This window comes from Phalacrocorax aristotelis, chromosome 17, assembly GCF_949628215.1.
Source record: "Phalacrocorax aristotelis chromosome 17, bGulAri2.1, whole genome shotgun sequence".
NCBI classification, from domain to species: domain Eukaryota; kingdom Metazoa; phylum Chordata; class Aves; order Suliformes; family Phalacrocoracidae; genus Phalacrocorax; species Phalacrocorax aristotelis.
In genome coordinates, this window is record NC_134292.1 from 7,392,106 (window position 1) to 7,415,967 (window position 23,862).

At 42.8% G+C, this 23,862-nt stretch overlaps 1 protein-coding gene across 1 annotated transcript in view; it reads left to right on the forward strand.

Moving 5' to 3' along the window:
* The first annotated feature begins 1,153 nt into the window (after positions 1–1,153).
* ABL1 (ABL proto-oncogene 1, non-receptor tyrosine kinase) overlaps positions 1,154–23,862 on the forward strand; it is an 82,407-nt gene continuing 59,698 nt past the window's right edge. Inside the window, exon 1 of the mRNA XM_075112478.1 lies at positions 1,154–1,604. Coding sequence (XP_074968579.1) covers positions 1,469–1,604 — 136 coding nt within the window. The 5' untranslated portion in view covers positions 1,154–1,468. The remainder of the gene's footprint in view (positions 1,605–23,862) is intronic.

The window sequence follows — 23,862 nt, forward strand, 5'->3', positions numbered from 1 at the left end:
TCACCTCCTTCACCCCCCCCCCCCCTTCCCCTCACGGTCCCCCAGCCTCTGCTTGGCCCCTTATTCCCCCCAGGGGTTCCCCCCCCCCCCGGGACTTCCCTCACGGACCCCGCTGCCCCGCACCGCCCGGCAGGTTCCCGTCATGGCGGCGGGCCGGGAGCGGGCCCGGGCTCGGGCAGCGGCCGGGGCGGGAGGCGGGGGCGGTGGAGGAGGAGGGGCCGGAAGGGGATGTGACCGCCCGCCCCGCCGGCCGGGGACGGGGCCGCGCCGCGCCGGGGGTTCCGGGATCTCCCTCGCCGCCTGCAGCCGACCCCCGCCAGTCTCGCTCCGCACCGCGGGTGCCCCCGGCGGCAGCCCTCGGGGTACCGCCCCCGCCTCACCCTGCGGCCCTTCGTCTCCCTCCTCCTGCCAGGCCTGGCGGGGTCCCCCCCGGGCGTGCGGCCGCCCGGCCCCGCCGCCCCCCGCCCGGCCCCCTCCACGCCTCCCGCCGCGGCCGGGCCGGGCTGGGCCCTGCTCCCGCTGCCCGCCCGGGCCTTGCCCGCCGCCGGCCTCCCCCGCGGGGATGCAGCCGGTCCGGTCACCCCCGTTTGACCTCTTCTGGCTGCTGTGCAGGAACCGGCCTCCCGGAGCGCGTCCCCGGCCTCGCACCCCGTCCCCGGCAGCCGGCTCCGTCTGAGGCGGGCAGCAGGCCGGGAGGGCGGCCACCTGCCCCGGCCCGGCGGCCTCAGCGTTGCTTCGACGCCACCATGGCCCCACCGGCCCGCTTCGCCTCCGCCGGTGTGCGGGAGAGGTAGCGGCGGTGCGGGCGGCGCGAGGCTCGCGATGGGAGAAGGCGAGGCGTCGTGAGGCCGGAGCCCCCCGTCCCGCTCCCTCGCCCCAGGGAGCGTGTGGAGCCTGCCAGGCCCAGAGCCGCCTCTGCTTCGCCGTGCGAGCTGACATGGTTTCAGCGTACTTGATCCTGCTAGACTTCAACGACACTTGAAGCCAAACACGTGGCTCTTTGCCCTTTGCTAACTCAATGCTATGCAAAAGAAAAGGAGGAAAAAAAAAGAAACCTTGACACTGGTTGCAGTGGGAATGGCTGTTTCCTGCCCTGGGTGAGCCTACATGTGTTTTCCTGCTTGTGAGGAGAACTAATTCTCCTTTACCTGGTGGAAGACGTACTGCATATGGCAGCCTGAAACTTTGGTAATGCTTGGTCATTACTAAGCAGTTAGAACTTGTACTTTTTTTTTTTTTTTTTGCATAAAGTCACCTAAGGAGCCTTGCTACTGTCTTCAAAAGCATTGGAGGAATCTGCGCTTGTCTTAATTCTTCACCTCAAGTGACTTTATCACACAGCAAGTGCAACCAACGCAACCACCTAAAATACTTTCTCCTTCAAAGCTCCTTCCCAACCTGGAAGATCAGGGATCACAGACTTCTTTAAAAACTTCTCGTCCTGGGAAAGGCTGCCCATAGTTACTTTATGGGGCAGCAGCCTGGAAAAGTTCTTGGGGACCAAAGGAGGCCAAGTCTGCCTGCCCTGCACTTTATCAAAGGAGCAGGGAAGAAGGAGTCATCAAGGCATGGGGGCCCGCACTGTAATGTCTTCGTCGAACATGGTAAGAGGTTTCTGTTGGTGTTTCTTTTGGTTTAATTTTGATTTGCCATGCTAGATGCAATATGGATTTATTCAAGGGCACAGTGCTGATACAGAAGTATTGTACTTTGTGGAAGTCTGTTGTTTTCTCTCCCTTGCTGCTTAAGGCAAATCTTCTGTGATTTTTTTATTAAGAAAATACTTAACTTGGGTCAGGTTGCTTGAAACCTGGGCAGAGGTTATTATACAGCTACATGCAAAATACAAGGAAGTAACTTTTTAACATTGCACACGTTTCTCATTTCTGCCTTAGGTTCAGTTTAAAGTCTGGGAAAATGTTTCATCCTTTTGGAGTTGTCTGTTTCGAAGGTATAGACTAAGCACACCTGATGGTTAGGGAGAAGTGTTCTTTAATTTATGAAAGGCACTCTGCTACTTGGGAAGGGGAAAAAAAGACTTGAGATTTGTTTTGGAAAGTGTGTGGATACTGCTGTTGTGACAACTGGTTGGAATAAACCAGTTTTTTGTTAATTTGTGTAGTGCGTTTACAGCATTTTGGGTTAGTGGCTCCTCATAGCTGGTAAATCCATCACCGCATGAGATAAAGGTTTAAAGTGCTAAAGGCTGAAAGTGGCCAAGTTAGGGGTACAGAAACACTGTCACTTGCTGATCTTCCACAAATTAAGAGGGGCCCGAGAGTCTTGGGAAAGAAGCTGAATGAAAAGCTCAGTAGGAGTCAGATGTTGGTTTAGTAACTCTTTCAAATGTTGTTGTTATTTGTGTTTTTTCTTTTATTAAAAAAAAAAAAGACTAAAGAAATTATAAACTGAAGGTATCTCTACAAAAGTGAGATGCAGAAATGCATTGCTCCACTGAAACTTTTTTGAGTAATCCCTGAATTTGCATAATGCTTTTTCTATTCCAATATTCTTTGAGAAGACAGACTACTGGCTGCTGTCTTCCACAAGAAAATGGGATTTTGACAAAGCTGCTTCATCAGTTTTTGTCCTCTTGAGGAAGTTTATCTGTGAACAAAACAAAACTGCATCTATAATCTTCATATAATTAAAAATGGAAATCTTTGCCGTGTCTCAGAGTGCAATCTAGTAGTTAGTAGGAAAGTTTTGATTCAGTTTTGGTTTAGCTGGCCTTTGCTTTCAAACTTTCTCTCATCCTTTGTTTGTAGAAGGGACCAAGAAATCCCGTGCAGTGTCCAGCAAAGACACAGACAGAGATGCTGTATGTATACTACTGTGTTGAAAAATTGGTTTGGTTACACAATGTAATTTCTTCTGTTTTCTCGTGCAATGTTTGTGCAGCGCGGTTATTTGGGAATTGAAGGTAACTGAGGGAGGGTTAGAGAATGTAAGGGCTAACTTTGCCCTCTGATGATAAACCCTCTGCTGGATTTTTCTGAGCTGTGCTTTCAGTCCTACGATATACCCGCTCCTCCACCCCCAGTTTGGTTGCTGCGTTTACTACTCTGGACAGAGTTTCAAGGTCAGATGAGATACAGCGAGAGTGCCAACGGCAAGCAGTACAATACTCTAACTACCTTTTCATGTTTTGATGTAGCAGAAGAGCCAGAAATGCTCCTTTTTGATCATCTAACAGGAATAGGCAGATGGTAACTTCTTGCCAGTATGACCTGAGGTCAGAAGAACCTAGCACATTTGCAAAGAAAAATAGCGTCTATAATGTCCATACACCATATGTCCACAAAAGACCTCAGTGTCTCGATTTAGAAAAGAATAAACTTGAAAGGGGACATCAAGGCCAGTACATCTGTTAAGAGAACTGCAAAAGATCAGCCTCGCTTATCCACATGAGGAAGAGTTTCTTCCTTTGAGTGTATTAAATGTTTCTTCGAAGTACAGACAGTAGGAGGCTGTACCACTGTTGTTTGTTGTTCAGCTCTGTTTTGAGTTTGAGCTGCTCCTATCCTGAAAAACGCTGTCTTAAAATGTATGGAAAAATACAGAGGAAATAAAGTTCATTTTAGAAAGTTCTTAATCTCCCTCATTTTTGTTTATTTGATAACTTGTCCTTGAAATATATATAGTCTGACATACTTTATAATTAATGGACAGAATAGTATTTAATATTTTCTGTCCTATTCAGAAGTGGTTCCATAGGCTGTAGTTCATAAAAATAGACTGGCATTTGTTCAGGGCTTAAATTTCTGCATGTTTGTCTTTCAGTACTTTAATTACACAGTTTCTTCTAAATGCCAAGCACAGTATCTGGATTCTCTGCTACGCTGTGGGAACTAGCTTGTCCCAGGAAAATCATGTTTCTTGCCTTCTGTAACTAAGAAATGTTTAAGGAGAAATTCCAGGGTGGGTTGCTTAAAGCAAACCCCTTGAGACAGTTGAACTCTTAAAGGTACTTTTTTGATGTTCTTGTATATTAAAACCCATGATAAAACAAAAAAATGTGGAGCTGGTAATAGCATGGCTCTCCTGTTACGGTTGTGTTTTGGTACAGCTGTTTCAGTGGGATTGCTACCTGCTAAGTTCTGCTGAGGCTGATTCAGCAGACACTTAGTGATTTTCAGAGCACTGACGATCTTAATTGCTTCAGTAGTATTGAATCTTAGTTGAAAGGGTTAGTAAATATTATCAGAATCTAACAGTGTAAGGCAAAATAACTTTCAGGGAAGTAATTCTATTTCTCAGTTGTTGTGCTCTCTGTAATGCTCAAAGTAATGCATCGAGAGGCTTCTGGAAAGCAAGGAGGCAACTGGCCAGAAATCAGCTCTGCTGGTGGGCAAATGTTCTGTGAGAATAATGCAGAAAGGCTCTAAATTTTCTCATGAGTTGACGACTGAGGAGTGCATTAGGGTGGAAAAATAATATATGGGCAAGTTTTGGACGGCTTGCTTTGTGTTGCTGCTTGCTGCATGAAGGATGTTTTGCAAGCTGGAGTTTGCTCTGCTGTAGTTACCTGGACAGCAGGGTAGCCCTTGATGGGATTTTATAGATTTCAGCTTGATGCAGATTACTCAATCTCTTAGATTGCTTGCAAGCTTGAAACTGAGAGAGAGCATAAAGGCAATGTTTGCCTCTTCCCTTGTGCTTTTCTTGGCTGAGAAACCAGTCTATAGTGACTGCTTTTTGGGGACATTTGACTGAGAGAAAAACCGTGGTCAGTAGACAGTTAATGGGAGAGACTTTGTAAATGCAGGTCGAAGTTTGCACACTAGTGTTATCTTGTGCCTTTCCAGAACATTAATCTCAGCAAAACTCAGGCTTCTGAAAAGAAATAAACAAGTCAGTAAGATATATTCCCACAGGGCTCAACTCTGATCCCAGAGTTGGCAGTTGTTACCTGGAGTGATCGGCGAACACCACACCTTCTCTAACTGTCTTGAGTAGGTGTTGCTCTGTTGAATGATGAACAGATCCCCTGAAGCATCTTGGTAGAACAGTATCTCCAAGTAAAAGCAGCATCTGAAGCTTCAAAACTGAATTCATGCTGAGTTGAAGAAGAGGTGCTAGGATAACTGCTTGGCAAGGTGGTAGATTTGGTCCACAGCTTTAAATTCCAGTTACTGTGAAACTGACTGTTGTGATGGAGCTTGGTCAGCAGCAGACACTGTTCTGAGAGGTGAAATCCTGAGCAGCGCCTCTGCTTCTGTGAGCCTGAAAGGTTGGGTTTTATATGTATTCTTTATTGCAAAGATTGCGATGGTGACTGGGAAAGGGGACCATCTTTCCATGGACATGTTGGTGGGAACTTGAGTGGGATTTTTCGATTTAACAATGGGAAATGATTGTAAATATCTTGAAATGTAGGTCTTCTAAACGATGTTTCAGCTTTGATATACATATTTGCTGTCATTGGTGGCAGTTTTACTGTGGCAGTCAGAGAAATAATTGATTTGGGAGGAAGAAGAAACCTGAAGAGGTTTTGAATATAAGACTTTCTTATATGCTGCTTCTCATTACATACAATGGATCACTGATAGATAACAACTTGGTCTTACAACTTTTTCATTGTTTTGTGCTTGAGACATTCTGCAAAGAAATACAAATACGGCTGACCGTAAAGTTGGTAGAAAGAAAAGGAACTTTCATTTTGAATCTGTGTTATACCTTTACACTACCAAGGAAAATGATAGTTGTTCAGCTTTGAGCTTTAAGTATCTTTAGAATAGAGTTGATAAAGCACTCACACAAGAATGTTCTTTTCGTATTCTCTTGCAGTGATGAAATGTGGTCTTTCTGATAGTTTCTCTTCCAGCAGATAAATGATAGGGAGGCTTAAAAGAGCTGTTTACCTTACTGTAAGGAGAGACAAACTCTAGGAACTGGATCCATTTCTCTTGTCCTTTAGTGCTGAATACAGCTGTAGTCAGCCTACTACAGTCTCTTTCACATTGGATCTGAACTTCTCTTCTTACAAGGGTGCTGAATGGTTTAGTGCTTTAACTAGGAAGTAATTGTACAAAATAGCTCCATAGTATGTTTGCCGCAGCTGCCAGTTGGAGATATGCCCTACAAAATTCACTATTAGGAAAAAACAATTAAAAGTACACTTTCCTATATTATTGACTAAAAATTTATTTTTAAGGGTCTTTAGGTTTAATCATCTGTCTTGTTTTACGCTGTTGAATTTCATGTTTCAACTGTTTGGATTGTAAAAATGAGTAAATTACTTTATAATTGGTTCCTTCCTCAGGATTTAGTGATTGACCAGCATATACGAGTATATACTACAATATATACAGTTATAATTATATTGGTGTTTATATTTTCATGAAATGTGGATTGTGCAGGAAAATGCATAATTCTAAGAAGTTTTTTTTTTTTCTAAAATGTTATTAAGAACCGTACAGCTTTGGAATATGCTTTCATCAGCTGGGTGGTCCAGAGCAGATTGTGATCAAGCAATGATATATGACTTTGTACTCGTTATCCTTAATCGTACAGGTGAGGTCAATATATCTTCTTTATATGCAATATACATTTATTAGATAGTCAATTGCCCATACATGGAAGTGATTTAAATGAGATTCTTTCCATACTAGAACTCTCTTTCTTTAAACCCATGTAGTTACAAACCCTGCATTTATCTCTTTCCATTGTTCCTTAGGGCATTTTTATATTCCATCTCTGCTTCACCAACTGCAGAGCCTGAGACTTGAAAGAAACTCTTTTACTACTCCTCATTCTGTTTAGACCTTTCACCTGAAATTATATCGTTAACATTGGCCTAATAGGAGCCCATTATTTAGAGCCTGCCTTCAGAATCACAGGTCTGCATTCTAAACTGACAAAACTTGCTTGGGTGTTAGGTTGGAGATTTGGCAGCTCCCAAGCTTTAATTTCCTTGTCTATTAGGAGAGGCTTATCCCCAGTTTTTGAGATCACTGCTTATGTTCACTTCGTTGTGCTTCAGTGTTAGCCTGGTTAATGCTGACATCCGCTGCACACCAAATGCAGATGTGTTTACTGCCTTTGACAATATCCCTTTTCATCATACAAAGCTCTTGCTATATTTTTTCCTTCTCCAATTATCAAATACCAGTAGGTTTTGCTAAGAAGCTCATCCACAAAACTTGATGTAGGGTTGGAACATGTTAGGAAAGAGACCTAAGACTTGCTAAACTGCTTTTCCACATGCTGAGGTGGATGATGATGGGGAAAGGCTAATCCTTTCCTGGGCAAAAGCAGGTCTGTTTTGTGCACTGACTAATCTTTGATAACTTGCCATGTTTAAGCAGTTCATCTCCTTTGTGACAAATAGGTAGTGGTTGCTCATATGCCAGACTTTCATTAATAGATTGTGCTGGTTCTGCATTCTTATTTACAGATTTTAATAGGAAGGCTATGTTAGAAGATCAGGACAGGGAGGTAAGGGAAAGCTGCAGGGTATTAGAATAGAAATCATTGCTTGTAAGCAGTCATCTCATTCAGCATGCTTCAACATTTACCAACAAACTCGTGGTATTTTAAACTGAAGAGTTGAAATCTAAAGCTTGAAAGTGAGGAGTTGACACAGTCCCATTGCAGAAAGTTGGGAATCCTGGGTTTCATCCCTGGTGCTGTCTGTGGTGGGCTCTGTGGCACGTGGCAAATCATGAGGGCGCAGAAAGGTGAAAATGGCCTTGGAAAGTCTTGTTCTACTGATTGTCATTTTAGGGTGGGGATGCTGTTGTGTTGTGTCTTGGAACAATAGGGTTGTGTTTCCAGCTGTGGTTATAGGAACTCTGATAAACCAGACAAGAAATAAATGGGTGAGTATTGTCAGTCCTGGGCTGTTGTGCTGTGTTTACTCGTGTGGATGTGACTGTAACCAGTGTCTTGGCAAGGTGTCGGATGAGGAATGCTCTTAACTGATACTGGGCAGTCTGAATACACGGTTGCAGTAGTTAGTCCAGCTCTTAACATCCGCCTGATACTAGTGGTGTGTTCAGTAAAGGCTCATAGTGTGTTGCCTTAAGCCTCAGTCCCCATTTGGAGTATTTTAGCATCCCCCAATTTCCCGGAACATTACTGCAGCTCCATCGGTATACTCGCTCCACACCGTAAGGTTTAAAACATTAAAACATGGATTGCTATGGTATGGTGTGGGAATGGACATGCAGTATGTTATAGGTGTAATCTCTTTCAGCTATACTGAATGCTCTGATTGATTTGCATTCATGCAGACTGAAGGAAGCATTTAAAATACTACCCTCCTTCTGGAGTTATTGTTGCAGATGGACTTTGCTTTCCTTTCTTTTTGGCAGGAGGAGGGGGCTGCCTCCTATCTGCAACGTCTGTTGATAGCCATATAAAGAGCGCTAGTGTCTTCACCCAGCAGTCTTTTGTCATTTCAGGCGTACTGTGCCATTCTTCTGAGAAGTAGTAAGTCTCCTTATAAAAAGGACTGTTGTGAATGGCAGAAGTCCATTACTGTAGGAACATGCAGAGCAGTTTCAGCAGAAGCAAGAGGGACTCTTGTTGCTTTGCTTTTGTTGACTGTCTTATCAGGGAACTTTTATCCCGCTCTTTGCTGATTGAAGATCAATCTAAACAACCTGCAGAGGTTATTAATCTGCTTACCAGAGTATCCATTTTATCAGTTTGAAGAGGAATCTTGGACAAAAAGGGTAGCAAACGTCCAGACAATTTTAGTAAGCAAAACCGCCTAAGGCAATGTCTTTCCTTAGTTCTTAACTAAATTAGTTCTTAGACCTTTCCTTGGTTCTTAACTTTGTTCTTTCTTTAAACTTGCATGTTTAATTCCAGTTCTGCACTTAGATATTAAGCATAGCTTTTCGTGAAATGGCAAAATTTGATACGCATCTGCTAAAATGGTGTGTGATGCTCTGGGAGGAGTCCTTTTCCACACCTCTCATTGTAATGATGGGGCAAGCGTGCCCTGAATACCGGCTTGCTTTAGTTTTTGCCAAACGTACTTTTTAGAGTTAGTGTTGAGAGTAGATTAAGGTTGTTTTTTTTCCTCTCCCAGCATTTCTTCCTTGCCATTACCAGTTAGGTTGTGAAAAGCATGAGCTTGCTTTTCCATAGAGTGATTGCTGCTAATTTACATGGATGCAAGCAAGATCATCATTCTTTCATGAGCGAGGAGCCTGCCTGATTTATGTTATGTCATCTTTGTGCACTGTTTTTACCTAATGAATAGAATTTCACAACAGATTATTAATCATTAAGGCTTTGGTTTCATTGTGTGTATTAAAGAATCAATATTGCTAGATGTTGCCTGCCTTGAGAAGCTTCTTATCCATTAATGCTGCTTTTCTAAGGCATTTTGGTGCATTCATCTTCTAGACTGACTTCAGTTCCTACCATATCAGCTCAGTACTTCTCAGGCCTTTCCAGGGCCTGAGTTGTGTCCAGTCTGTCTCTCCATAGACTCGTCCTTTGAAGTGCTGTCTGATCAGTGGCAAATCCTGTTCGGTCCAGTCTCTCCTTAGAGCTCATAAACTAGTAAAACGCTGAATGTTATTCTGTTGTGGTTTGCACTCCACTTGTGCATCCAAGAAGGAATGGTGGCCTCAGAAGCTGGGAATAATGTGTGATGAAGACTATATTGAATTACATATTCTGCTGCCTGTTAAATGCCTGGGTTTTTGGATGGCGAAGCCTCCTGAAGAACTGGATTCCTGCCTTTGCTGACCTGCTGTTTGTTCCCTGTCCGATGCCCATCACCATTGGAAGTACAGAGTGACGTGGCCCCATTCCCTGTGTTTCCCGTCACACTGACGCTGTGTAGGAGGAAATTTCACTTACTCTGCACATCCAGATTCTACCAACGTACACGAACATCAACTCTAACAAGTTTTTGCTGTGACCCCAATGAGCTGATCAACTGCCAGACCACACCTGCTCTAACTGATGGCTTTTTCATGGCTTTTTTTTCAAATTTTCTTGGTGTGTGTTCCCAGAATAAACAATACTGTTTTTCCAGAGGCTGAATGTGTGAATGATAGTGGGATAAGGATGTGGAAAGTTTAAATAGGAAATTGTTTGGGCTTTCAGGAAATGTTTGCTATTTCATTTGTGTTCAAGTTGCCCAAGTTCAAAGACTGCTTATTAGGTGCCGTCTCATTTAATGCGACTAGTGAAGGGCTGTTCCTGAGTACTCCATTTTCTCAGTTTCTGGCATGACCACAGTGGGTTATCAACAGGGCTGGTATGCAGTAAACTCAACTGTTTTCCCTTGGATTTTTGTGGTATCTTTATAATAAACCTTGAGAAAACTAAACTGTCATTTGTTGCACTGGCCACCAGGTGTCTTCTTTGAATCTTTTTAATCTCTTGCTCTGGTTAAACCAAACCCCCTGCAGTAAGAAGTGTCTTGGAAATGAGCAAAAGTTAATGGCAAGAAGCAGGGTCAGAAGTGACAATTGTGAATTTCAGGAATAGTACCTGTCAAGTCTTTTTAGTTACTTTTAGAGTCTTTAATCTTTCTGAGCTTGCTTGCTGATGAAAAAGAGGTTGGTAGGTGATGTTTGCTTTTGCTGTTAATGGGAAAATCTTGCTCCCTTACCTCCTCTAGCTCCATTTCAGCCCATTCTTCATTTTTTAAAACAACAGAAATAGTTTTCAGTGCTGTATTCCTTTTCACTTATTGCTGTCTTCTGCACTTGATCGCATTCCCCTACCTCTTCTGTTATGCCACGCTGACTTTTAAAATTGTATACGTATTTTTATTTTTTTATATTAAATTGTGTGATCCTCTCAGAATAGAAATTGATTCTGTAAATCCTCTTGTAGTATTGTGTCCAGCATTTCTAAACATGTGAGCTTTTCCTGGCAAGGACGCTCGGGGAATGACTGAAAACAATATTCAGCCAGTTGCAGCTATTTACACCATTGGTGTTGCCTGAATGTCAGAACTGCTATCACAAAGCTAATTGTGGAATTAAACTTTTATTAAGTCATAACAATGCTAACAAAAGTGAAGCTGTAATCTAGTAATATTTTATTTTACTCAAATCTCTTTTGGGTGGGAGAATTTTATAATAATGAAGATGATTTAGTGCATCTAGCAAAATAGTTTAAGCTATAAATATGTATGCTTGAATGGGTTTTTATTATTTTTATTAGCTCTAAGCTCTCTTCATATCCTCTGTAAATCTGACAACACATAATGTTCATTTAAAAGGTACATTCTAGTTTAGCCAGAATTACTGGAACGGCTATTAGAGCTGTTGTTGTCTGGCTACACCTAATGTTTGCAAATAACTTAGGAAAGCATAAGTGAAAAATTTTGAAATAATGCCAAGCTGTTATTTCTTCTTAAATATATTTAACTTGATGCATAAGAAGATGCATTTAAAATTCTTTGCAGTCAAGCCTTTATTTCTTTTAAGACTGTTGATGGATTGCACTAAATGTCTTTGCTATATACATTTTTTCCAAAGGTGCGGCTATTTAATACAAAATAGATGTCCTTTACTGGAAATTAACTGGAGGGAAGATGAAGCTATTCCCATCATTTGATACTACCGATCTTCATACAGAAGCTGCAACTTTTTTGGTTTCTGTGGGTTGTCTGTTATGTCTAAATAGTGCCTCCCACACAGAGGTTTGGATGTCAAGGTGCTATCATGTTTCAGGTATTAAGTAGTAATTATTGTTATGAGGTGATCACATAAGACAGTGTAAGTGTTGCTCAATCCTTCACATTCCATGTCATTAGGGACAAAAAAAAAAAAAAATCTGTTGGGGAAACTTAAGTCTGATTAGACCTCACTGCAAGAATTACTGGTGCTTTTTATCTTGCTCTTGCTAGAGAGTGGGTATAGAGCGAGGCTTTGTATGACAACATTTACACGCCAGATGCGTTGTGTGTTTTGTGTTGCTCGCTAAGTACAACTCGCAGCTGTATTCTAGGAGTTCATTCTGGAACTGCTGCAGCGATGGGTCTGGAGAGGGCCAAATCCTAAAGGCTGTTACTGGTTAGCAAAACACACAGTGCTAATAACACCCCTTAAATAAGTAGGTAATATTTTGAGCCAAGCAAAAGGATGAATTAGAATAATAAAGGTTGGATTTTTGGAGGCAAATACTAGCCTTAAATGCTAATGTAATAATTTCAGTTACTGCAGCTTTGCCTGTGCAAAGCGAAGGTACTGCGTGACATTTCACTGAAGACCTGCCGCAATGTTGTAAGACCTCTCCTGAGAGTAATTGCAAACTTCACTGAGCAGTAGCGTGGCTTTGTAATCATGGGTAAAAACACAGGCTTTGAAGAACATTAAATGAAAATAGTGATCAGTGCTGCATTTAGTATCAGGTGAGGATTCAAAGAACCATGAAATGTTAACATGAAATATTTGCATTCGACTCGGAATAAGTAGCACAAATCCAGTGAGGTTTTTTTGTTCTAATTTGATAACTTCGGTTAGTTTTCCCCAGAAAAGTGAATGTTACGGTGTATTGGCCATGTTCACATCATGTAGTCCTGTATAACTACCAAGGTATTAAAAACGTCAAGGTGAAAGACACAGGCACTGACGGAGCAGATGCTTTCCAGCTCAGACATCTCCCTCATCTGCAGCGCTTCCAAATTAGGAAGTGGTGGGCTTCAGCTGGACTTCAGAACCTGATGATCTGGAGCCCCTGGTATGAGACACGTTTCATGGCCACCAGATAAGCTTGAATCACCCAGTGTTGAGGGTGCCTCATCACCCTGGTCTCGGTGAGTCACGGCAGCGGTGGCGGAACACTGTCTGCCGGTTGATAAAGGGTGGATGTTGTGGCTGAAATGGGGAGATTGCTGGTGAGCCGCATCTGAAGTAACTATACCGTGTGGTATCTGAAGTGCTTGGCTGGGCTGAAATATTTTAGCTGTTCTACCTTCAAATTAGTTTAAATAGCTCCGTGGATGTCACAGTTTTTAAATTCCAGAATTAAAAGGACGGCAGCTCTTGTGTGGTTACGAGGCTTTCATCTGCTGAAGTTGTATTTCACAAAGTTGATGTGCTGCTTGTGAAATGCTCCCTAAGGCACATCAAGCCCTTTGGGGAGGGGGACTGAGGACTGAAGCAAATCAGACAAGCATTTTATGTTTCAATTATTAATATAGTACTCTTTATGATTCTTAAATTGGAATTGCTAGCAGCTGAATTTTAAAAATGTACTACTTCTAAAAATTTTAGAAGTAAAAGTAACCCCATGCAAGTAAAGGCACTCTCTACTACCTTGGAGGCTGCTTTACTACAGTCTTACACAATCGTGCTTGGATTTGAGTTCTCTTTATCCTTGTGTACTGTGGTCGTATCCATAGCCAGCCACCATGGAGGTATCCATTTGTGCAGCGTGCATAAGGGATGAGTCCATGAGAGCTTTATAGCCTCCTTTGGAGAGGAAGGTCTTATTTAAGGGGAGACACATTGAAAAGGTAATTGTAGGGTGCGTTCCTGACTTGTAAATTGTTTTATTTAAAATTAATACAAATGTGCAATACAAAGAAAAATTATCACAGTGATGCTGCAAAAGCTGAACAAATGGATTTCTTTGGACTACAACAAATTGCAAGATGTTGGGTGCTTTCCCTTGCTTCTCTCTCCCCATCAAAAAAGTGTTTAAAAAAAAAAAGTATCTCTGAGTGTAATACTTTAAGCAAAGTGCTATCAAAAAAAAAAAGGGTGGTGGGGTGGGTGGGTGGAAGAGGTCTGTGGGCGAGCTTTTGCTGAGATGTTCTGTCAGTGCACCTAAACCCTGATGCTATGGCTGTGGGCCCAGTGTTTTGCAAAGTTGTGTGAATGCAGGTCCTGCCCAGACAAAGTTCCACCAGAGCTAGGGATGTTGGTGATGGCAGCTGCCTGTGTTCATCCCCTTGCACGATGCAGCACCTCCGACTCCTCCTGAGACCAAATCACCCGTCCTGACTCTTGATTTCAGAGGCTGACGCATCAATCTGAGTATCCTGTGTTTGCTGCTGTGGTGGGAGAATTGCTTTTAGCCTGGGACCATACCTGGAACGTTTTATGAAAGGTTTGGTTTGAGGAGCTGGCCCTACCAGGGCTTGGCCTGCGGGTGTTTTATGAGATGCACAAGTAAAAGCAGATAAGGCGGACAGGGGGAGGAGGACGACGGAAATGTGCACGGCTTCTCCGGGGCTCTTCTGCCATTTCCTGCTGCGCGGGCGGTTATGAGCCAGCCTGGATGACAGAGCTCCTGTTATTTTGAAACGTAGTGTACCACAGATAAGCCGCGACAAGGACCTTCGTTCCTACTTTCCCTTATGCCACCTACTCTTCTCCTCCCACATCTGGCTCTTGCACACAGTAGAAATGAAAACTCTTGCTACCAAAACCAAACCAAATAAAACCGAAAAAAAGCCCGTCACATGCAGCTTTTCCTTTCTGCCTAGCATCAGCTGGTGTTACATTTGGCAGAATAATTGAGATTATTTTTTGTTTTTAAATCATTTCCCCTCAGTGTGGGGATTGTCCTTGGATAAGAAAAATGTATATTTTCAGGCTGGGTAATTGAGGTTTGTGTAGGTAGTGATTCCAGGGATGCGCCGGTGCCGAGGCAAATGAAATGCTGCGTTTTACATTGTAGCAGGGAACAGCCAGTGCACATCACGGGTAGTTAACAAGTACCTGCTTGGTTTGTTTGTAAATTAAAAAAACCCAGATCCTTTGTCTTTAGGTTCTTTTATCATCATAAAGTTGCAACTTCTTGCTCTATAAGCCCATGTAAATAAGTAATAAGACTTATTCATAGGAGTGGAAGAGGGTTAAGAAAAGAGTTGGAAGTGCCCGAAGGTACTCGGGGATGGGATAACTTGTGTTTGCTGGTTTAAATTAGAAGCACTGCCTTTTGTCCAGGTAATAGTGCCGATACACAGAATGCTATGCACATTTATTTTGCTTTAATTTTTCATTGGGGTGGGGGAAGATTAAACTCTCCTTGTCTAACTCTCTCTAGTAGGTGTCTATCCGACAGCCACCTGTCCTTTGCAAATTCATGTAGTATATCCCCTGACTCCGCTGACATTTCACACTCGTAGCTGCTCACCTTTTGCCTTCCAGTGTGCTAAAGCTGACTTTTTTGTCTTGTTTTGATTTTTTGTTTTTTTTTTTTGTCTCTACCAAATTGTTGGGTTTTTTTCTTGGAGAAGCAACTGTCCATCTCCAAATTGGATGCTCTTCCAGGTTGGCTGATTGCTTTGTATTCCGTGGGACTACAAAAATCCTGCAATTGAGCTGAAGGAACTGAAATCCTTGTTTAGTAAAGAAAATCATAATTTCTTACTGCCTCCTAGAAAAGCTGTTGGCCTGCACTTGCAGGTGACCTGCCAAGGATTTAAAAAAGAAAAATGGGATTTTATCCTCTTTTTTTCTGGTTTTAAGATGGTCAAAGCTGGCATGAAAAATGGTGGTTTTCTGAGAGGGGCTTTGTCTGTCCTAAGCAGCAAAAAAGAGCAAACCTAATCTTGTTTTTCTTCTTGGGTCAACTTTTAAGCTCTTGGATATATTAGCTTGCTGTTGAAAATAGTATTTCTTCCTTTCTGCCCCTTTATGTAAAGGGAAATAGATGCCTTGCCCACTCGATTTGCTATTTTGACATCTTCTTTCTATAGTTCTGCGTAGTTGTTCCTTCCTGTTGGGAAGATGGTGCGTAGAGACTGATGGTGTCCTTTTTGGGCAGCTGTACTTGAAATGCTGGTGGCACTTGGATATGTTGACGTGCGGGTATCTCTGCTCTCCTCTCCCGCTGCAGCCTGTAACTCTTGAGCTATTGCTCTAATCACAAGAGTGTTGCAATCTCAGATTGCTGCTGCTCTTATTAAAAGTACAAGTTCGGGTAACTCGTGAATGTTCTGATTTTAGTCAATGCTTTGGCAGTCTCTGATGTGCAAAATATTACCTCTGACTGCTTCGTGGAAACAAAAAATGAGACCCGTTCTTGGGAAACTTGCTTTTCAGCTTTCTTGATGAAACTGATCAAAGTTTTTACCCAAACTCATCTGTATGACTAGATCATAGTGTCTGAGTGGTGGACAGAAGACTGTTGTGTGTGACAATAAAATGCTTTGTTTTGAAAACCTGTATTTTTCTCTTGGATTGTGATTACATGGGATGGGTCTTTGATTTCCACTTTGTTCTTGCCAGTTGTTGAGGTCTGACCTGGAGCTTGCTGTGAAGCTGCCTCTGTGATTGCAGCACTTTTGTGCAGGACAGACACTCAGGACTTCTAGTTCAAACACTTTCTTTCTCCTTCAGCCTGCTGATTTTTATTTATTTTAACAAACAGTAGCAGAAATTGAAGAAACAACACACAGGTCCACCTCTCAGCAATTTCCCTTCTTCCATCAGCCCTGACCAAAACAGTGATGGGAAAGAAGCAGCATAATTGCAGCAAAATGTTATGTGTCTCCTTCATACCATAAACCCTGTCCTTTAGGAAAGATTGTATTGCTGGCCTCAGCAGTCCAGAGCAGTGTCCTTCCATTTTTCCCATGTTGTGCCTTTCCTGCAAATAATATTTTCATAAGATGCTGCCTGAATTAATGCCATTTTTCTTTTATATGAATGGTTGTCTTTCTAGTGTCATAAAATAATCCTTCCAGCTGAGATTGAGTTCATCATTTAGCATCCACGTTCAAAGCAAACATCTTAAGGATTACAAAAAGCTAAAAGCCGGGAGGAGGCCATCTTGCTTTTGCGATCCTTTGGGCTTTGAGATTTTGGTTCATAGCACTTGGTATTTTTTTTACCTCATGTCTAGGGACATTTTATCATTTTTCCTGTTCCAAGCAATTACATTTATTTTATCTTCAAGCAGCAGCCTGTGGCAATAAATTTTAGGAAACTTCTTCCCGCCCTTTATTAAGCCCTACATAATAGCTTCTGCTACTCACTCATACATTCATTAAGAAGAATTAAATGAGTGCTGGCGGCCATTAGCAGAGCATTTAATAACCTCTCCGAGGGAAGGTGCAGCAGATTGGAATAAATGAACAGGAGCAAAAACAAATGAAATAACTTCATAGAATTTGCTCAGATAATTTGTTCTTTAAAAAACAACTTATTTACATGAGTGTAGCACTTTAAAAGGCGCTGGTTTGAGGTCCCTGGCAGAAGAGTCCCCAGTTCAGCAGGTGGTGACAGTGAGCACTTAGCTGTGGTGCCTGGTGGAAGGGTCGTGGGCTTTTTAGGGAGAGAAAGGGTGTTTGTGTGTGTCCTGCCCACGCCCCCAGCTGCTGCTGCTGCTGTCAGCAAGGCTGATGGCTGTGCTTATGTTTTGCAGTGAGGACATCTGTTTTGTAGGACCTGGGCTGTAACTAAATAGCTCATCTCATCTGGTATCAGCCATACAGCAGTCTACGGATGCCAGTGATGGCCGATCCCTGCCAGGCTCGGTTACGTGAAAAACTGAGACCTGTTACCAGTCAGCAAATTACCCCGTCCTCCATCGGTTCTTAACTTCTGTTTTAAAGAAGGTTCACACTCAGCTGACACTTGGCATATGAGGGAGTCTAAATACCCCTAAATGGCTTTTCTGAAATAAAAATAATTTAGCAGGTCTCATTGCAAGCTGTTTGCTTAGGAGATCTCAACTTGTAAAGCACCAGGACTACTGACCGAGCAGGAGCTGCGTGTGGAGTGACTGGAGAGTTTTGCCACTTTCCACTATTTACAGTATTTTAGTGTCCATGTGCACAGCCTGATCTGTGCAGTCGAAGGAAAGTTGCTGGGACTCGTGTGGATTAAAGTGCTCTTTTAATAGTTTGCGAGGGTGCTTAGCTGGATATGCGCTTCCTCTTGGTGGAAGATAAACAGCTTTAAGCTGACACCAGCTACTGTCCCACCGGTCTGCTCCTGCGTGTAAATTGTGATAGTTGGGCACATCGACTTAAACACTGTACGCACCTTGGACTTCCAGTGTCGCAGTAAGGGCATCTCGGCCTTGCTCAGTAGCCTTTAGCGCTTGAGGTTCTAATACTGCTACGTTGTTTTGGCATGCTTCAAAGCTTCAGACCGACTTTGCCTTGAAAAATAGAAAAATTCTAGTAAAAAAATGCAAAGACTGTACAGTAGTCGTTTTTATGGCTAGTGTTTTGTAATGGAAATGCTGACAACCTTAATTTCATTTTACTGTTACCTGTTTTAGAGGTAAAAATACCATAATTCAAATGTCATTCAGGTGTTGTGGATGACAGCTTTCTGTTGAGTTTTTATGTTTTTTTTTTTTGCTGTAGTCATTTCTGATCTCATTTGAGGAGCTCAATGAGTTGAGAACAACGACACAATAATTGCTGTTATTGAACCGAAGATGCAGTTTAAGACTTTTACCTGAATCACTACGTTTGACTGATATTTTAATTTGGTTTTTTTGGCAGATGAAAGATAATGAGAATCAATTTACAGTTGGAAATATTTGCACTGCAAAATTCTTAATTTTTTCTAATTATTATTTTTTCCTTACTTCCTAGTACATATGCAAGTTTCCTGTTTTAAATTCTTTATTATATTTTAAGCATCAACAGTATACGAATGGAGCGAATCTGCACAAATCATTTCAATATGTGATACACTGCTAATATGCTCAGAATATTTTAGTCTAGTCTCTGTGCCAGATAATAGCTCAGATAATAGCTTTCAGACGCAGTGTAAATAACATTGGAGAGAGATGGTACGGATGTTTGTTTTTAATGTACAAATGTATATATGAAGCTGGTTATTTGCACTGCTTTCTAAATGGCCTTATCACCTTTAATCTAAGGGAAGGAGTAACTGGGAGAGGGGAAGATTTTGACTGAGGAGACTGGGTTTGGATCTATCTTGTGCTGTGATACGTGGCCAACAAAGTGTTACTTAGAGCAGAAATGAGCCTGCAGCTTAGCAGAAGAGCAGGATGAAATACTGATGATGAGCTAATGTGTTCTTATGGGGTCACTCCCCTGCTAGTAAATAGCAGCATTGGTAATTCTTGCTATTTTCTTGCAAGTTTGCAGTATTTCACAGTTGAGCCCTGGCTTCTGAATGCAGGCAGCAAAGCATTAAACACAACCAACGAGCTGCTGTACCTTCATCTCCATTTTTTCCTTCCCCCCTGCCCAGCTTTCCTTGCGGCGTGAGTTGGTGGTACTGGAACAGATCTTTCTCCATTTTAATTATGCTGGAAGCTTTTGTCCTGGTTTTGAGAAACTTAGTAAAAGGGACAATGCAAATCGCAAATGTTTGCCCTCATGCTAATAAAAGCTAAAAACTGTAATAATATCTTTATCAGTTTGAAACAATTCCCCGATCCTTTCCTCCTCTCAAGTAATATAAGCCATTCAGCGCTCTGACATTTGATCGTGAGTTCAGGCAGCCACAGAGGCAAGCAGCAGCTTGCTAATGGATTTCTGATTGTTCTCCTGGTCCATTCTCCCCCTGAGGAATGGTGCAGAGTCGGCTTTCCCCTTCTGGGGAACTGATAAAAAACACTTTGCCATCATGTTGTTACACTTCTCCGGGAGAGGAAAAGAGCAGGCTTCGTCTGCTGTCCTGATGGTTTGCTATCCTGCTCAATTAGAGAGAGAGAGATACAGAGCAGCAGCCTCCCTATTTGAGGCTGAAATTAGTTTTACAGCTTATGTTAAGTCTTTCCTGGGCGCTGGTGGAATCCCTGCTTGCTCTGGGAGGCTTGAGCAGACTTTCCTACCCTAGTTTTCACTTTGTGAGCGCCTTAAAGCGCTGATGTTACAGTTGACCGATAGGGTTTCTCATGGGGAGGGATGTGTGTGGGTTGTTTCTCTGCCTCCTGGACAAAACACCTTTTTATGCCAGACCTCTACATTTCAGGCGAATGCAGCCACCTCTGCCCTGGATCAACACGCAGAGTCCCCCTCCAGAACTGCCTTCAATAGGGCTATTATGCCAGGAGCTCTTAAATGGATTGTGACTGTTGGTTTAGTAACTCTGATTGTATGGATTTGGGATGCCGATTCTAGGACTTGTAGATGCTAATGGGGAAGTTCAGGATGATCTTTTTATTTCAGTTGTTATGGGGTAACAAGCATCTTGAAAATAAAATAATAGTGTAGGAAAAAAAACCCCTTAATCTTAGGAATGATTCATTAAAATGTTTTTGTCAACTTAAAAACAGCATTTGCAGGCCTTTTAGCATCCCAAACAACTTCAACCAGCTCATTCCTTTCCCTCGAAGGATTGATTCCCTTCCCACTACTCCTGGTGAGCTGTGAAAGTGAATTTCAGACTTTGTAATTAAGATATCTTGAGTTATTTCTGATTTGTCAACATGACTGATGAAAGGGGCTATGCCTTACGGCTCCTTTCACTGCTACGCTCTTGCACGTGGAGGCATTTCGGGGGCTTTGTGGGTGTAAATCAGCAGTGTGCCAGCCTGCAGACTTCGATTGCTGGAGTAATGGCACAGCTTAGCCCGGCGAGATCCCCTTCAGGCTGTGCACCCGTGCTTTCTGTTTTCTGGAAAACTGCAGGATAACTGAGGCATGGGTTTTGAGGTTGTTGAAGACAGCTGGTGATAAACTGCGTTGTAAGACTTACATGATAATCATTAATAATGCCTTGCTATATGTTTTATTCCCATGCATCTGAGAAATACCTGCTGTGTGATTTAGCTTGTATTTCATCAGATATATCATCTTCTCCCCCTCTCAGTTTTAGAAAAAATAACTAATGGTTTGTTGGCTTAGTCAGCGCTGTCTTGTGGCTTAAAAGTTCAGGCTGTGCGTTTCTCTCCATCGCAATCTCATATTCCACAGCTACCTCTGTTGGCCTAGTTCAGATAAACAGTATTAACTTGTATTAAAGCCCAAACCCGGTATGCAGAGACTGTGCTGCCTTTCCCTTGCACAGATAAATTGTACCAAGATTAAGTCCTTTCCATGCAGGCAGTTGCCTCTAGGGAGAGCTGATGTACAATACAGGAGCACCCTGTGCTCGGTGGGTTTTCAGAAGCAGTATTTATTAGGCTCATCTTCTTGTGAGGAGAGCCTTGTTTGCTCAGCACATGCTGTCTTTTGGTAGGATTTTGAAATGATAACTCCCACAGTTGTAAGAAGCTTTTAAGCAAGATCCTCGTGCTTCTCTAGAAAGAAGGCCAGTTTATCTTCTTCTCTTGCTGTTACTCATGTGTTTTGACTGGTATTCTCGCCGTTTCTGTCTTTCCTATTTTCATGATCTTTCTGCCTCTTTGTTTAATCTTTAGTTACTTCAGAAAACGCAAGCTGGCATGATTTCCTGCAAACCTAGTACGGCTCGTGGATCAGTTTCAAAGTCATTGAATCTGGACCTACTGAGCACTCGTCATGGGAGGGCTAATGTTCAGGACGTAATATCTGATGGTGTCACGTTGCCCAGTCCAGTCCCTGCTGAGATATGCAGCTGGAGCTTTCCTCTCTGCTCTTTTGTTGACTCCTCGATAAAAGCAAGTTGATTATTTTAATGTGTAATAGTTACAGCCTGTCTGCAGGACAAGAGTAATACCAGGTATCTGTACAGACTTCTATTACCTCTTCATTCATAGTGCAGAAAATGTGAAGAAATGTGCTGCTTTTTCCTGTGGATCCATAATGCTTTGGTTTAGTAACTGGTTTGGGGCCTTGTTTGCTGTTTGAACTACAGCCATTTGGGTTCTTTCTCTTTTTGAAAGGATGCCAGCAAAACAGCATATTCAAATGTTTCCAAACTTTCCCAATTACGTAGAAAATAATCACTGTGCCAGAACCACCAGGAATCTTTCTTATCATACATGGGGTTTCTTTCTTTGATTACAGTCTTGCTGCAAGGCAGTGTTTAGGCAAACATTCCTCTTTGTGTTCCCTGGGATGGGCTGTCAGTTTGTTAGACTTCCAGCAGTCCTGTTTATTCACGTGTGCCTTTGGAAGAGTTGGGACGCAGCAGGTCATTTTCTGCCTTTGTTCACTGCTAAGCAATTAAAAAATAATTTATGGCTTTGTTTCTGCTTTCGAATCCCTTAAGAAAATGATGGCATGTTCTTAACCCAAGAACTATGGCACTGAGACCTCTGCATCAGAGAAAAGCTGTTTCTCATCTGTGTTAGCACAGCACTGGGGCACTCTGCTGCTGATTGGGCCCTTTGGCTGTTACTTAAAATTAAGTGAGTAATGAATTTTCCCATTCAACCAGAACTGGGTAAGTGGTAGAAGTGATCTACGTGCTAGATCCTTGCCTGGGAGCAGCAGTGTGACTGAAAAATCGAATGGAGTTCAGGCATGCCGGCTGATGTGCACGAGTACTTGCGAGTACGTGACATCATTAGTACTTTAGGGTCTGTCTGCCCCCCACTAGAAGGTGGTTGCTGCATGTAACAGTAATTGAGGTTTTATCCTAACCCAGTAGAACATTTTGTGTTGTGGGTACGGAATTAATACCTAGGTTTATTGATTATCTAATAGCGTGGTCTTCGGCTGTTTAACCTGTTGAAGGTTAATTAAAAAAAGGAATGGCCAACATAGCAACCTTATTATTAATCTGAGTGTGACTGGGCAGAAGAAGTGCTTTGTATGCTGAAATTGGTTTATAAGCCTTTTCTAGATTGCCTTCCCTCCGCCCCCTGCTTTATGCCTGGCATTTTTTTCCCAGCTTGACATAAATATTTGGCTAAGGCTAAAGGGATGAACAGAATTACATGCTATCAGCAGAACTGGAGGGGGAAATAAAGAAGTTCTTCTGCCAATCACATCATGCGCTGGGTAGAGCAAAGACTTGGCTTAATGCATCGTATTGTATTTGGCATATGCTAAGCAGGATGAAGATACAGTGGGTGCAGGTCATCGCCCACTGCGCGTTTCCCAGGCTTTGGAAGAGCCCTCCATCCAGGAGTTTCAGCAAGCCTCGGGCTGGAACGAGCGGCATGTGCCGGTACCCGCTCTGCAATGTGACCTCTGCTGCATTCCCCAGGCTCATTCCTGGCATAACTTGACCTCTCCATCCCCACCCCCTGTCCTGGCTGGTTCACGGTCAGGCTGGAGAACCATGGTAACCCCAGCAGCATGGCTGCTTTGTGGTAGAGCCAGACCTGAGGCACGCTTAACTGTTTGCTTGGAAGCTAGAGAACAGCTCAGGGTCTGAGCCAGCCATGGCACAACAGAAACACTGTGACAGGAGGGGCTGGCAGGTAGAAGAGGCTCTCGTCCCCTGGCTGGTGTGTTCCAGGTGTGCTAAACCAGCCAGCACTGCTGTCCCAGCGACATAGAGCTCATGTAGCAGGAGAGGTGGAGAACACCTGAAAACTGCCTGGCCTTGCAATGACTGACATTAAATTTTATTTGTGTGGAAGAAAATAGCTGACTGTACCTTTGTTGGCTTGCCAAGCTTTAGACCTGTGCAACCTCACCATGTGAAGATGCTTATCCTTGTTAAGGGTAGGGTAACCTCTTCCAAAGTAATTTAAACAAAACAGAAAAAGGAATCCATAATGCCAGAGTAAGTGTCAGATAAAGGGTTATGTGCATTTACTTGTGACCTTTCAATTATAGCAAAATGTCTAACAGGCAGGACCTTTTGCCGTGGGTTTTCTTCTAGGGTGTGCTCATCAGCCTGAGAACAGCTGTTGGTATGAGACATAATTAAGGTTTAACTGGCTGTGTCCATTAGGAGGATAGTGAGAGTAACACTGGGAGAAACTAAAGATGAAAATAAACTGTGAAAGTTTGACAGAAGAAGAAAGTTGAAAGAGTAAATTGAGAAATGGAAGCTGATGCAATATTGGTACAATGGAGGAGCAGAAAAAGGGCTGAGGAGCCACGCTGGAGCCAAAGGGCATTAGAAGAGCTGAGCTGGCGGATCAGATCTCAGAAGTACAATTGCC